This window comes from Pan paniscus, chromosome 7 (genome assembly GCF_029289425.2).
Source record: "Pan paniscus chromosome 7, NHGRI_mPanPan1-v2.0_pri, whole genome shotgun sequence".
In the NCBI taxonomy this organism is placed as follows: domain Eukaryota; kingdom Metazoa; phylum Chordata; class Mammalia; order Primates; family Hominidae; genus Pan; species Pan paniscus.
The window spans coordinates 130538151-130552400 of record NC_073256.2 but is presented as its reverse complement, the minus strand read 5'-3'; the positions used below and the strand labels follow the sequence as shown (position 1 = coordinate 130552400).

Sequence of the window (14250 nt, the reverse complement as noted above, 5' to 3'; positions counted from 1 at the left end):
ATTTGAGCTCACATTAAGTAGAACATGTTGATGGCCATGAAGAACCCTTTTCCATGCATGGAAGGTGACTGGAATTGACAAGCAAATATCCCGGAGTGCTCTCCTGAGGGCTAATTTGGTCCATGAAATGAGTGGATACAGGAGTGCTGAATCTGATCAGGCTCCTTTTATACCTTCTCAGGCACATAATGTCAATAAGAATGGTTTTGTGTGCCAGCAGGAGAGACAGAGGGTGCTGACAGATACGGGGCAGATTCCCTGGTGGGAAGACCTGAACATAGCTTGCAAGTGAGACAGATGCTGGAATCCCTGGGAAGATACGAATGGGTCTTCGTAGGAATAGACACTGATTATGGACTGGGTTTTGCTTGTCCTGTGAAAGATGCAAATGCCCCGAGTGCTGTTACAACACACATATACACGCACGCGTGCACATGCACACACACACGCATGCACACATGCACGCACACACACACACCAAAATATACAGATTTGGACATCTGACTTTCATTTCTTCAGACCAAGAAACATACTCTACAGCCCAGCATTTTCAACAATGGGCAAAGATATAGCCTCCTCAGAGAAAGTTTAATAGAAAAGTGGAATGGACATTAAAACATTGGTTGTCTAAAACAGGGGGAGATGAAAGCATGAAGGGCTGGCTTACACACCTTCATGGACGTGTGCTAATACTCAACATGAGTGGGACTAAAGGAGTGTCCTCACTAGATTTTCCTCAGTTTTTCTGGTTGATCTGGGAAAGAGGGATGGGGAAGGATACTGGTATGACTATGTGATTATTGCCACAGGAGGAGTAAGCCAGTATAATGATTATACGATTATGCTTCTTTCCTTTTCTTTCTTCCCACATCACCTCAACTTTTTTTTCTCCTTTCCTTACTTGGTAAGTGTGGTCCTAGGACCAGGACTGCAACTACAAGTGATGGAAACAAGAATGATTTCTAAAAGAAAAAACAAACACACAAAAAAGAACCTTCTGCCATAATTCTTAAGTGCCTGATGGGGGTGGGTTGTGCCTTTACAATCTGGCAAAATTTGAGTTAACAGTGAATGCAGCCTATATTGCCTGGTGTTAAAAATGGCCCTATAGTTCTGACCTATGTAACCATACCCTAAGTAAGTGTTGGAATGAACTGCTGGGGAAGCACTTGCTACCCACTAGTGTTGCTGCCTGCAATCTAGACCAGCACAGTGATGATTCTAACGTCCCTTCCAAAGGTGAAAAAAGTTTGGACATTGATGGAAAAAAGGAGAAAGAGTAACTGGAAGGTTATGGAATAAATGAATGGGTTGTAAATTGAGAAAAACCTAATATTAGTTAACACCTTGAAGGAGATTCAGAGCTAGAGAAGACATTGTTTCTTAGCTGAATTATACCAGATGTCTGAAAGGGTGAAGCTATAGGTTTGTGGAGACCACATCTGCTTTCGGAAGCTGATAAGATTGAACGAAAGCCTGCACCTGAGTGGCCTCAGTCTAGCAGACATTCATACAATATGATAGACTAAGCTATTTATTAATGATGAACTGGAGTTCTAGTGATTTGGCCATACCTTTTGAGTTGTATGTCTTTTTGATGTAAGGGATCTGAGTTCAAAGACCAGGGGTGGACTCCAATATTGTGAAATATATATTTGATCTTTGGCCTCATTTTTTTGGCATACAACTCCTAAAATCCTTAGAAACTCCAAAGTGATGCTAATAAATTGATTGATGGTTGGCAGGTGCTAGAAAGCTTCAAGGTTGAGGCGGGCCACCCAAAAGACCAAGACAGGAGTAGAGGGTTGAGATTTTCGGCCTTCAAGGAGGGGAGAGGGTCTAAAGGTTAAGTTGATTACCAATGACTATTGGTTTCATCAGTCATGCCTCTTTAATAAAGCCTCCATAAACACCTCAAAAGAATGGGGCATGAAGTGCTTCCAGATAGCTAAATATCTGGAGGTTCCTGAAGGGTGGCACTTCCAGGGAGGGAATGAAAGCTCTGTAACCCTTTCCATACCTCACCTTATGCATCTCTTCATCTGTATCCTGTGTAATATCTTCTGTAATAAACTGGTAAACGTAAGCAAGTGAATCCTTAAGTTCTGTGAGTCTCCCTAGTGAAAACTCCACTGGAAGATTGTCAGGCAAAGGTTCCAGAGGCCCAGACTTTTGCCTGGTGCCTGGGGGGTCAGTCTTGGGGATTAAGCCCTCAACCTATGAGATCTGATACTATTGCCAGGTAGACAATGTCAGAATTGAATTGGAGGACACCCAATTGTTTTCCACTGCAAAAATTGATTGCTTGCTTCGTGGTCAGAGAAGTTTTCTGTGCCCATTGTTTTAGTGTCGGAGTAGAGGAAAAACACAGTTTGATTTGGCTTTTACACACACAAGAACCCATTACCCTGATTTGATCATTACACACTGCATGTATATAGTATCAAAATATCACATGTACCCCCAAAATGTGAACAAGTAAGACATTATATATAAAACAGAGAAGAGCTCAGGCATAAATTGGCCATTTTCAAGAAGAGAGTGAATAGAGTCTAAATTCTGGGGACTTATGGGTTGGAAAAACCAACTGCTTCTGTATAGCAGGGGATAAGAAGGTTTATCAGAATCTTATATAAGTTTCTTAGTCTAAGGATGGAAGGCAGCCTTGGGGCCAAAGATCAGGTAAGGAATGTTGCATTTCTGTCCAAGCTTATTGTTTCAGATCACTTCAAGGTAGCTCCAATGAAAAGGCAGTGTAAGCCATGGTTTGAACAAGTTGGGGGTTGGGAAGAGTGTTCCTTGGCACCAAAAAAAACCTGGAAGCAAATAAATTAATTCCTAGTAAGTTTTCAGGGGCGGTTTTAGCCAAATAAATTATATGAGTCATCTGCAAAACTCTGGTTGTCAATCCCCAAGTCAATTTTCAAGCACCAAACCTGCATTAGCAGAGGTAGGGTATAAGCTCAAAGCACTCCTAAAGATAGTTTACTCTTCAACACCCACTTCAAATTTTACCACAGAGAATGTGGACAAGAAAGAAATATTCAGAAGAAAATGCCAGGGGACTACAGGACGCAGGAGAAAGGAGCACCTCCTAGAGAACAGGACCAGGGTCTGCCAGGGCAGGAAGTGCTTCAGAATCTCTGTCCGGCAGGATCTATGCATGGCCATGCTCTTTAACTGTGGAATATTCCTCTTTATTTGCCTACCCACATGGGGTTATGTATTGTAACCATCTGTTTTCTGCTCCACCAGGTCTCTGTTCCATGAGGAACTATAGTGGGCCTTGAGAGAAAAACGATAACAACAACAACAGCAACAACAAAACTGCTGCGCATCTCCCAGAGAAGTTTGTTGCTGTTGTTGTTGCTTTCCCTTAACATCTTCTCATTCAACTCAGTAGCCTCTAATTCAACATTTGCAGCAACCCAGCTTCTCCTTATAGACAAAGGACAAAGGCAATGCCCTAGGGGAGGATTGAGTAGCAAGTTGGAAAACAAACTGAGTCCCTGATGGCCTGAGGGCACAGTCCAGTCTCTCCTAGCCTAGAGCAATGAGAGAGTCACATGAAGGGAAATAACTGGTATCTTATTTAAGCAATTCGTTGTGAGTTTTTTTTGTTTTTGTTTTTGTTGTTTTGTTTTTTTTTTTTTGGCAGCATCAGTAGCAGCTTAGCATTGACCCTAAAACAGCTAATTTCAAGTCTTTCCAAAGTGCAACCCTAAGATTATTTTCTGAAGTTACATTCTGTGTTTCCTTATATGTATCAACCTATTCAGACCAATGTATTAAAACCAACCTATTCTGCATATACCGCTCTTGACTACATCTTGGACATTCCTCTCTATAGGTCTTAGTCATATGATTTATTTGACTCTTCTGAATCCTCTCCAACTAAAAACTTACTTATCTCATTTCATAAAATAGTCTTCCTTTAGCATATGTATATAATAGTTAAAATTGTTTTTTAAAAATCAGCTTATGGAATCAGTTTTATTTTTTAATTTCCAGGTCATTACCGTGTATGTCTTATTTTTCCAACTTGAGTTATATTTCAACAAGATAGAAATGGTGTCATGCCATATTTTATACTCATTTGACATTTGTGCCTCGGGCTTCAATAATTATTTGGTGATGGATTAACTGCTAAAATACAGTGGCATTTCTCAGTCTTCATATTTGTTGAATATATAATTCCAGTAAATTATCCATGATCGGCTTAACACATCTTTTTAAAGAATTAAATTACCTTTATCCAAAAGTCTTAATACAGATACTTGTCCCAATTCTGTCAGAGGAGAGTCTATTCATATTTTTCTATTATTCTGAATCAATCTGTCAAATGCTACTCTGTGCTAAATGCAACATTATTCCATGTTCAGAAACTTTAATGTGAGTATGGCTGCTAATATGCCTCCTTTTTGTATTTGTATTTCTTTGGTTTTGGTAATATTCTGGTAGTTATGTACAACAGAGTTAGCTTCTAATAATCATAACTTTTTATATTTCATGATCCTTTCACCCAACTATGTTAACACAATGGTGGTTATAGAGTTTACAAAACAAAAATATAATATTGTTTTTGTAAATTCATTTTGGGTGATAAAATTTATTTAGCCAATAAAAGGGCACAGATATTTCCAATTGAATGGGCATTACCTCTTATTCATGGGTCAACATAACTAATGACTTGTCCTTGTATATGGTGCAAAGTATTTTCTACCTTGTATTTAACCATAAATCTACATCTGATGCTGAAATATTTTTCTGTAGTGCCAGTGGACCTTATCTATATCCACAATATGAAAACAGAATGACATTACCAACATAGCATAAGTGTGTATGTGTTTGGTTTTACACTAACTTTTCCAATGCTTCATACTTTCTTTCCTTGGAAATATATCCATCTTACCCTGAGACTTATCTAAATATTTTTTTAAAATGACAATAGACTTTTCTCCTACTGCTTATAATACATTTTAATCTGTGTTCATTCCTCCCTAAAATCAATCCAATAATCTATTTTCCTCTTAGGCAGCCCAGCTAAGATAGTACTGTCTTGCTCTTATTTCTTTTCTAGCAACCAGTAATTTATTTGGGTTCCCTTTCAACAAGTTAAAATAATAACAAACAAATAATGATAATAATAATAATAACAAATAACATATAATAGTTGTCCTTTTGATTAGCAACTCTGAACCTTTTTGAAGTTCCAGGATGACTTCCAAAACGGCAAATGCGGCCTCATGTTTGCAACATCTCCAGCATTCCAGTGAGGTCTGTGACATGACTCCAGCTTAGAAATTATACTTATGGAAAGGAAATGGCTTACAGAAGTGAATGGATTTTCACATAGAAACAGAATTGAATCACATAACTATGTAATTTGACTCATACAAAATCACATGGTGCCAATGTGATCCAGTGCTTATTAAAACAAGTTTAAATCATGCTATTCCTGCAACTCTCTTCTATACTACAGATTCCACTCTATTATTTTGCATTTAAACATTTAATTCTATGAGATCTGTGTGATAATTAACTTTTAAGTTTTTCTACTCAAGGAGATAATGCAATTAGTTTAATTCTTTTTTGCTTGGGGACAACACAGTGTGCTAAATTCTTGGTATACAAAGATGAATTAGAGTCCCTCTTCTCAAGATGCTCAAAATCTGGTGAGGAAGTAAATGTATATAGAAATAAATTTCATTCAGTTTTATGTACTGAAAGAAAAGACCATGAGGACGTTATAGATGCAATAGGTGATTCAAAACACTCATAAAATGTTTGCTCAAACTGAAGTCCCCAGGTAAATTCCAAACTATACCATTTATGTCCTGTGTGAATGAAATGGTTCAATATTTGTAATAAAGAACATTTTGTATCACTAAAAAATTTGGAAAATGGATTTGTTTAAGTGTTTGGAAGTCTCAGGATGAGAGGCACTAGGTGCAAAACGTTTTGTTTCAGCGTGATGTTATGCTCTCCTAAATTATTTTTAATCATCTGGGAAATAAACCCTGAGATTAATTTTCTCTAAGAAGTACAAACAACTTGATTTTACTTCCCTTAGTAGATATAATTTTGCAGTGTTTTAAAGCATTGTTAATTGATCTCAGCAGGATCATGCTTCATCTATTTGACTGAATAATTATGCAATTCTGTAGTCAAGATGTCTGTTATCCCTTTTTTAAATTTTTCATTCCCATTTTCAAAGTAAGGTTTTCTTCCTGATAATTTGTAAAACATTTTGCCTTTCGCAACTATACATGTGCTCCCAACAAATTGGGTATTTTTTTTAAAGAATGAGACTGTTGTAACATGTTTATTAGTATTAATCACACACTTTTTTTTTAAAATTTCTTGGTAGAGTTTTATTTCATTTATCCAAGGAAACCATAACAAAAATTTTGTTCTTCTATAGTCCTTTATATATGCTCTCTTTCAAGATTTAAATTGCATTTTAAACTTACTTATTTTCTTTTTGAAAATTATCTGGAATTTTTAGCCTGCAATTCATTGAATATATCTTTTGGTAACTACTGTGCTTGGAATGGTGCTTAATATATGATACCAAATAATAGACAAAAGAATGAAGAAATCAATGACACCTATAGGGGACTTTCTGTGAATTTGTTTATAGAAATTTTCTGCCAAAAGTTAAGATTAGACCTTGGATTTCCTTTATGATTCGGAGAGGAGCAATTGAATTTTACCCTTGACTAAATTACTATTTTTTAATTAATTTTTAAGACCAAGAATGATCTAACATACTTCATTACATTTAATGAAAATTTGATACTTATGACACAACCTCTAGAAGATCATAATATAATCACATCTAATTTTGATGTCTCAAATACACAATTGATTATAATAATAATAAAACTGCAATTTATTGAGTTAATAATATTTGTCACATATTGAGTGCTTGCTAAAAATATACATGACTAACATATATTGTTTTATGTAATAATATCAACAGTCTTATAAAATTGGTATTCTCATATTAAAATAATATGCATACATCATTTTGGCTACTAATTTTTTTAAAATTAATTTTGATAATCCGTTTTATCACAATTTTCCCACTCAACATTGAATTAGTATTAAATTAGTAAACTTACACACTTTATATCATGCATGCTTATGAAAATCTCTGCTCACTTGTACATTTATAGAATGTATTTTAATTATTTACTCTCAATTACTCTTTTAAAAAGCAGATAGCACCCCACGACCAAATATTTAATGAGGAAATAGTTCTCCTTCATATTTATGAGCCTATGAAAAGGATATACATCACTGCGTGAAGCCATCTATGATCAAGCCTTTCGAAATATTTTTTCGCAATCTAGTTTCTACACTACCCTACCATTTCCATGAAACCTGTCTTCATTGTATTGCTAAACCTAATAACTATTACAGTACTTTGATTCTTATACTTTTCTATTTCAAATATACTTGTTCACTGCCCTTGGAAACAAACAAACAAAAACTAACTTTTTATCCTTTTCAGATCACAATTAAAGCCTTTCTTTATCAGGAAATCCTTTCCAGATCTCCTCTTAATCAATACTAATTCAGATTTCTCCATTATATGCCTTTAGTATAACTTACATGTTTCGTTTCTGCCACATGTCGCAATACAATTACTATTCTGTAAATTACTCATTTATTGCTTTTGGTAGCCACCAAATCATAAACTCCATGTCTACCTTTTGCTAGACTATATCCCCAGAGCATTGCTGATGATAGATGTTTAATAAATACTTGTGGAATGAATATCTGCCTTTTGTAGATAGCAATATGTAATTGTGAAATGATCTAAGGCTTTTGAGTTAGGAAACCTAGGTTTGAACCACAAGTCTACTATTTATTAGTGGGTGGCCTTTGGAAAGTTACTTAATCTTTCTGAGTCTCAGTTTTCCTTTCTACACAATGGGGAGAATTATACCCATAATGTCGAGTGTTTTGTGAGATTTAAGTGGAAGAATGCCCAAATGCCTATCGAAGCTGATACTCAACAATGAAGTTTGACTTTCTCAAACTGTTTACTCAGAAGGCAAGGGACATGCTGTAGTATTAACTAGTACATATGATAGAGCAATGTTAGTGGTAACTCTTAAAAGCTTCTGATGAATAAAATAGTGTCAGTGTCACTTACCAAGTAATTGATCTTTTCTTTCAACTAATAGAGAAGAGTGTCACTGAACTCTACCCCTTTAAACACAACTGGAATTTTAAAAGTTTATCTTGTATATTTTCCAAGGAATTATTTTGCAATATCAAAAATCTTCTACACTTTAGAATAGTCTATGTTGTCAAAATGTCTTCATATTTGCTGATAATCTCAATACTGTGAGAAGATAAATAAAATATACATATTTCCAGCCAAAACCAGATGGATTTTAATTAGACTAAATAATTTGTTATGCCTAGAGCAGTAAACTTAACATAAAGAGTCTCTGACATTTTCAGAGACATATTTTGAGTACAAATTCTTCAGGTTTATTTTCCAGTGATCTCAGTTCATCAACCTGCCCGCTCTAAGTGCTCAACCAAGAATATTGTGTAATTGGTTTTAAAGTACTGCCTCCCCTACTGCAATCCCATTTTAATCATTGTATTATGGGACGTTAGAAGACAATTTTTCAGATTCTATAATTATTTTGTGTTAGTCACCTAAACCTCTTAATCGATATATTACTGTCATCTGCTGGTAAAAGAAGATAACTGAAGTCTTTTCAGCAACTCTGCTTTCAGGTATAATAATTTGCTTCAAAAACACATTGAGATAACAAGTATAATGTGTCTAGCTTGCATGTACATCTGATGAATTACAAAAAAATTCTTCATTATACTTATAAATCTCTGTTTTCCTTAATTTATATATTTTAAGCAACATCATCACTTACTGTAAATACAACATATATTTAATAATTATTTTATATTTTGCAACTCTGCTTTTAGGTGTAATTATTTGCTTCAAAACACATTGAGATAACAAGTATAATGTGTCTAGCTTGCATGTACATCTGATGAATTACAAAAAAATTCTTCGCTTATAAATCTGTATTTTTGACTTCACTTCACTTATAAATCTGTATATATTTAAATATATAAAATCTATAATTTTATATATTTTAAGCAATATCATCACTTACTGAAAATACTTACAACATATATTTAATAATTATTTTATATTTTGATTTATTGAACATGGTTGAGTAATTGATTTTCTTTTCTTTTTTAAACATACTTTATTTTTTTTTTTTAAGTTTGGGTATATGTCCGGGATGTGCAGGTTTGTTACATAGGTAAAAGTGTGCCATGATGGTTTGCTGCACATAACAACCCATCACCTAGATATTGAGCCCAGCATGCATTAGCTCTTTTCCCTAATACTCTATCCATCCCCACCCTCCCAGTGTTGTTGTTCCCCTCCCTGTGTCCATGTGTTCTCATTTTTCAGCTCCCACTTATAATTGAGAATATGTGGTGTTTGGTTTTCTGTTCTGAAATTCAAACTCTGGATGGCTGGCAGAAACATTATCTAAAATCTAGTCTATCTTAGCAATTTCTAAAACTTTTTATTACTTAAAAGTAAATTTAATTCAAAAGTTTAAATATGCAGCACTACTTAGTTTTAAAACATTAAGAGTAAGAAGAGAATGTTCAATCAGAACATAATCTTTTTTGATGGTGGGTTTTATACTTCAGTTAGTGACACATCATACTTGCTTTGCCTTTGAAAATGCACATAGACAGCATAGAGAGAAGTCCTGAATTAAAGGGTTGGAAGAAGACAAAAATATAATCCATGAGCAATGGTTATAGAATCAGGATTGATTAAACCTGAATGTAAAACATCTTAACTGTCTTTATGAATTACTCAGTTAACAGAGGATGATGGGTAGATGTTTCTCTATATGAAGATGATAAACAGGCACAAACAACAGCAGGACTTTCCTGAAAGTGAAGTCCAGATATGCTTTAAAATTGTCTTGAGTTTCATTTTGAAATAACCTAAATTTTTATCAGTTTTAGAAGTAATTAAGCAATAAGGCAGCAGATTAGGTAATCTATTAAGATTCCATTCAATGTTACTATTCATTCACTGCTTCACCTGACATGATTTCCATTTTGCTTTAGGTACTTTATTCTGGATACATTTATTTGTTCATTTAAATCAAAGTTAATTTTGAGTTCAAAAACTATTCAGAGCTTTCTTCTCTTTCATTTTATTCCCCCACCTAGTTGCTTCCTGTGACATAATTTGGAAACCACTTTTCTCCTAGACATATAACTTTATGATAATTGAAGTCCTGACCTTAATTATTTTTTAGAGGGTGGAAGGAAGAGGAGTGGATTAATTCTACGGCCAAAAGTGGTAGTTTCATTAAAAGTATCTCCTTTGTTATTACTATATTCAGAGGATTGAATTCTTATTCATTTTGTCAAAACTTATTAACCTCACTGTCTCTTGGAACAAACATCTCATCTATTAATCAAATAATTTTCCAAAAAATTAAGTATTTCAAAATAAACTACTGTTCAAAGTGTTTCTTTAAAAGTCGCTCAAAATTCACAGACAATAAAGTTGTATTGTTTTACTGAAAATTCACATATAGCTAATGTCTTGGAGAAATAACAAAATAAAAAATTAGAAATAACCTTCACTACTGACACTAAATATTTTACAAATTTAAGTTTAGAATGTATTATTAAGAAAATTGTCTATTGAAACCATTTATGTCTAGTAAATATTAGCCAATTTCTTCACTTTTCTAGTTTTAAGAAACCTAAAACTCCATTTTTAAAACTCAAAGTAAATATTTTTTCTCTAAAATATATGGATGTCCTGTGCTCAATACATTTTTCTTGATTAAATTGACCTCATACTGGAAATTAATCTGTGATTTTTCTTTTACTTGCTTTGAAAAGTTTAGGCAAAAAATTAATGAAAGTTTAAAAAACACTCTCAAAATTAAGCTATATATTGTGAACCATTTTGTATTTTAATATTTTTGCTTAATATTGACATCGATATTTTAATTATTACAATGGTTTGTAATTATTTGAATTAGCATTGTAATATTATATAGAATTTAGTAACTGCACAAATGAAATAAATATCAAAGCAAAATGGGAAAATATTTTACTTTTTATTGCAACATGACTTTCAGCTTATTATTTTGCAAGAACAGTAGTTCCCATATAGTCTTAATTAGTTTCCCTTAATATAACTACTTATGGAACTGCAGCAAAATGGCCAAAACTAAGAAATTAACGTTTGCACAATACTATTAACTACTGACTTTACTCAAGTTGGAATATCTTTTAGTTCATTAATTACTGTTTGTGTTTTTATTATTATTTGTAGTATAAAGGTAATATAACAGTAATAAAATAAAAATTTAGAAAACAATATGAGAACAAATAATCTCTAATATTTTTTAATATTAGATTAGATATTTTTTAATATCTAATTTAAATTAGATATTTAAATATTTAGATATTTAAATAAATAAAATATCTAATTAAATAATTAAATATCTAATTTAAATATCTAATTTAAATTAGATATTTTTAAATATCTAATAGCAGTCCTGAAGTTCTGCTATTTTCAAAAAAATTTTTTCATTTAATCTAAAGTTGGATTTTTTCTGAATTGAATATTATTTAAAAAACTCTTATGTTTGTGTACTTGTTTAGTTTTAAGCATTAACTAATAGAATAAGAAGGTGATAGGTAAAACATTCTGATATATCATTTTCCATATATTTTGCCTATTGATCTAATTAAAATGTTACAACTGTTTGCACTTATTATTATCATTCGTAGTATACACTCAAGGTTAATAACAAATAATAGAGTTGGAATTCTAGCTCACCCTCCCTAACTTTAAAAATTGTCCATTTACTACTCCACTGTATTTTTCTCATTTAAATGAAATAAAGGTTTCCATGAAAAATGTGTATTTTATCTAGGTTCATGGTTTAAGATTAAGCACTGAAGGACTGAAGATAATATTAAGGAAATGAATTTGCTTATTACTATGTTATTAGAATGTAACTTTGAAAAAGCCATGTGAATGATATTATCCTCAGTTTTACTTATCTGAGTAAATATTAATATATGAGTAATGCTCTGAAGACTAATATAATATCTAAAACTTTCTAGCATAAAGAATGACCAATAATACCTCTGTGATAAGGTTTAGTTTTCTTCCCATATTCACTGTCACATGTATTGGAATAGAAGACAGTTCCTTTCAGTGACTCTTCTCCAAAGAAATAAGAATATCCATATTTACATATATAATTTTATACATCTAAAACAATAAACTGCTTATTGAAATAACTGTAAACTATCCTTTTCCTCCTTTTTAATAGAATTGCAGAGTAGCTCTTGTGGAAATCCTGGTGTTCCACCCAAAGGTGTATTATATGGTACAAGATTCGACGTCGGGGACAAGATCCGCTACAGCTGTGTAACTGGATACATCCTTGATGGCCACCCTCAGCTCACCTGCATAGCCAATTCAGTTAATACAGCTTCGTGGGATTTTCCTGTTCCTATCTGTAGAGGTAAAATGAAAACACTTTAAAAATGAGAGTTGTTATCAGCCAGTGTATTTGAAAAATGTGTTTGGTGCCTGTTTCTTCTACGAAATCTAAAGGATAGAGAGGCCAGGCATGGTGACTCACGCCTGTAATCCCAGCACTTTGGGAGGCTGAGGTGAGTGGATCACTTGAGGTCAGGAGTTTGAGACCAGCCTGGCCAATATAGTGAAGCCCCATCTTTACTAAAAATACAAAAATTGGCCATGTGTGGTAGTGAACGCCTGTAGTCCCAGCTACTCGGGAGGCTGAGGCAGGAGTATTGCTTGAACCCAGAAGGTGGAGGCTGCAGTGAGCTGAGATCGCGCCACTGCACCCCAGCCTAGGCGACAGAGCAAGACTCTGTCTCAAAAAACAAAACAAAACAAAAACCTAAAGGATAAATAGTCTCATATACTACATGAAAAGGAGAGAAAAATACTAAATTCTAGTATTGACTAGTATCTCTTTCACATTGCTTGTGAAATTAGGTAGTAAATTATATATCTCTATATGCATAGTTATGCATGCATTGTGTATTTATATGCTTTCATATTTATATTTAAAACATGGAGTTTATGATTAGAAATTTAATTGGGCTGTCAAAATTGTTTTAAGAAATATTGACTGAGTCTAAATCTTTCTGATAGAAGACAGCATGGAAATTTTCGAAATTAATTATGCTGCATTTGTTTACTATCAATACTATTAAGATTATTTGTATCATGGGGAAAACACAATAATATAATAATGTGGACAAAGGTTCAAAATACAGAGCTTGGGAAACAGAACGTGTTCAACATTAGCTAAGCACATGGATGGATTTTTCTTACAAAAATTCTGGAGGCCAACATTGTGTTTCCTCTGGGCTTCTTTTTTTCCTTAATAAGCATATGCTTCTGTAATTCCTCCATGACTGGGATGTGGGAATGTCCAACTGCCCATCTAAATTACTTTGTAGCTTCCTCCCAAACATGTCACTGCAAATGCATGCACCACAACCTCCTGGTAATTAGACACAACAAGCTTCTTATCCCAGCTTTGTCAATTGCCATGTGAGTTACCTCAGGAAAATCAGTTCAACAATTTGAGTCTCATTTACCTCATTTAACTAATGAAAACAAAACAAAACACAAAACACCTGTTCCATTTCTTGTGAAGATTAAATAAGATAAGCTACACTGGCTGCTTAGTAAAAATGTCTGCTATATGTTGGCATTCTTTCAATGTTAGATTCCGTTGCTGCGTATGCTTCAACTACTACGGCTACCACGATTACCGCTATCATTACTGCTACTGCTGCTGTTGCTACTAATATTGAATAACTGCTATTAGCTATCATTTATTTAAGCACTATAAATATACTATGAAATTTATAAGCATTATCACTTTTAAATTTCACTATAATAGGAAACTGAAGCTCAGATATTTAAAAATAATTGCTCTAGATTACTCAGCTGGTAAACATCAAGAACTATGAAGAGTTCTGACATTTTACTCTACTTTCAAGTTAAAATTCTTTGCCACAGTTTTATGGATGTTGATGAAAAACACAAGACTGTTGAGTCAGAAATAAAGGATAGTTTATTACTCACAGCAGCACTAGGAGCAAGAATAGCAGGATTTGTGCCAGTTTCCCAAGCCC

General features: G+C 33.5%; 1 protein-coding gene across 2 annotated transcripts in view; it reads left to right on the top strand.

Annotated features, from left to right (window-relative positions):
- The window catches only part of CSMD3 (CUB and Sushi multiple domains 3), a 1211357-nt gene that overhangs the window by 251571 nt on the left and 945536 nt on the right, over positions 1–14250 (top strand). For both annotated transcript variants that reach the window (XM_003823338.5, XM_034966508.3), the window contains exon 4: positions 12399–12593. In XM_003823338.5, coding sequence (XP_003823386.3) covers positions 12399–12593 — 195 coding nt within the window. The remainder of the gene's footprint in view (positions 1–12398; positions 12594–14250) is intronic.